We start from the raw sequence: 1,759 nt of genomic DNA, 5'->3' as shown, positions 1-1,759 counted from the left end.
TGTGTGTGTGTGTGTGTGTGTGTGTTTCTGGCAATTATACATAGTTCATTCTCATTTTTTTCTGCATTGCTGCATTTTGTAATGGCTCATTATTAGACTTATAGCCTACAAAATAATAATGTTTAATACATTACACGGAAAAAGAGTACTTTACAACGTGTGGTGTTTGTTGCCAAACCCCTAGTCAAATAAGAGCCAATCAGCTCTTTTGATTTAGTGTAGAGGCAGGCGTTTCTCAGCATGCACTGGGTCCGCCTGGCTCTTGCAGTCATAGACAGTTATAAAGAGCTTGCAGTTGATGAAAAGTAACTGCGCTGCTTGGGTCTCAAACATAGACAGTTAAAGAAATGGACCAACGGTTCATTGACAACTAGGCTACTATTGGCCAGGCGTCTGTCGGTAGCGTCCATGCTCACGCAAGGTAACGTAACCTGATTTTTCCTTAACCTTCACCACTCGAGGTCAATGCCTGGCTAACCCCAACCAATCGAGGTGCTTCGTAGGGTTGTAATTTTGCGGGCGGGACTTGTCTAGAAGTCACGTGGCGGAGGGCCGGGCGCTTTTTGCCTTCTGCTGTAAATAAATACAACAGTCAGTGAAGCAAGAGAAACATGGAGAACCAGGTACAGTGGCTTTTGTGTCTCCTTTTGAATTTTTCAGGGAAAGAATGCCAGCAGGTTGTGCACAGGCAGTGCCGGAATGAATAATGTTTCTGCTAGCCAGAAGAAAAAAAATCCTCTTACTGCTAATTAACTCGTAACGCTAGTTGTTTGTCCCTGGAGCTATGCTAGCTGGGCACTCGTACATCGGTATTTACGGCTAGCTAGCTTCAGTCTACCACACCAATCAGCACCACTGCATGGCTAGCTGTTGCTCTGCTTCATGAGCCCAATGCTGAACCACTGTACTAATAGTATAGTATAGTATAGTATAGTATAGTATAGTATATACAATTCAATTCAATTCAATTCAACTTTATTGTCATGCACTGTCACAAGTACAAGCAACGAAATGTGATCCAATCTATCCAGAATTGCTATACAGGTATAAATATTGTATATAATTTTAGTTATAAGCAAAGTAATAGAAGGAACTTTAAAATGTTGTGTAAAAATAATAAAATAAATATGGGAGCTCTAGACAGATTTATACATTATACAGAGTATAAAGTAATGTATAAGCAAAAAAGTAAATAATTGTAAGGGACTATAAATGTAGTGGATAAATATAACTATGGGAGGTCTATGCACAGATTATACAGAATATACAGGAGAGTTAGTAAAGGATGTTAGTAAAGGATATATATGTATTAGCGGATTTATAATACAGGATAATAATGGCAGATTCGATTTACAGAATATATAACGATTATTACATATTGTAGTGTGGGACAGTCCATGGTATGGTGTGGCGTGTGGGGCAGTCCATGTATTATTATGTATGGTGGACGGGGGGGTTGCCATTCTTATAGTTGTATCAGGAGGCGTTCAGAAGCGTGACAGCTGTAGGAAAGAAGCTGTTCCGGTGCCTGGTGGTTCTGGTCCGTAAGCTTCTGTAACGCCTCCCAGAAGGCAAGAGGGAGAAGAGTGTATGTGCAGGGTGAGTGGAATCCTTGCTGTTACATAGCTGTTGCCACCATCAGGCACAGAAATAGATTTAACCAGAGCCATAGATCACTCTGGGTTTAACGTTACATCTGGTTTTATTCAGCTCTGCCGTGTTTAAAACGCACATGCACAGTGTTAAAAACTATGCAGAC

General features: G+C 40.7%; 2 protein-coding genes and 1 long non-coding RNA gene across 3 annotated transcripts in view; 2 read left to right on the top strand and 1 right to left on the bottom strand.

Moving 5' to 3' along the window:
* Positions 1-1,759, top strand: part of acer1 (alkaline ceramidase 1) — a 14,124-nt gene that overhangs the window by 11,340 nt on the left and 1,025 nt on the right. The window lies entirely within an intron of this gene.
* Positions 75-1,759, bottom strand: part of LOC116694987 (uncharacterized) — a 22,395-nt gene continuing 20,710 nt past the window's right edge. The window contains exon 3 of the long non-coding RNA XR_004333326.1: positions 75-85. This is a non-coding gene — a long non-coding RNA (uncharacterized LOC116694987). The remainder of the gene's footprint in view (positions 86-1,759) is intronic.
* Positions 405-1,759, top strand: part of LOC116694978 (protein AF-9) — a 9,879-nt gene continuing 8,524 nt past the window's right edge. Inside the window, exon 1 of the mRNA XM_032524967.1 lies at positions 405-623. Coding sequence (XP_032380858.1) covers positions 612-623 — 12 coding nt within the window. The 5' untranslated portion in view covers positions 405-611. The remainder of the gene's footprint in view (positions 624-1,759) is intronic.

The sequence above is a fragment of the Etheostoma spectabile genome, chromosome 9, assembly GCF_008692095.1.
Source record: "Etheostoma spectabile isolate EspeVRDwgs_2016 chromosome 9, UIUC_Espe_1.0, whole genome shotgun sequence".
Lineage (NCBI taxonomy): Eukaryota > Metazoa > Chordata > Actinopteri > Perciformes > Percidae > Etheostoma > Etheostoma spectabile.
This window is presented reverse-complemented; position numbering and strand designations above follow the sequence as displayed.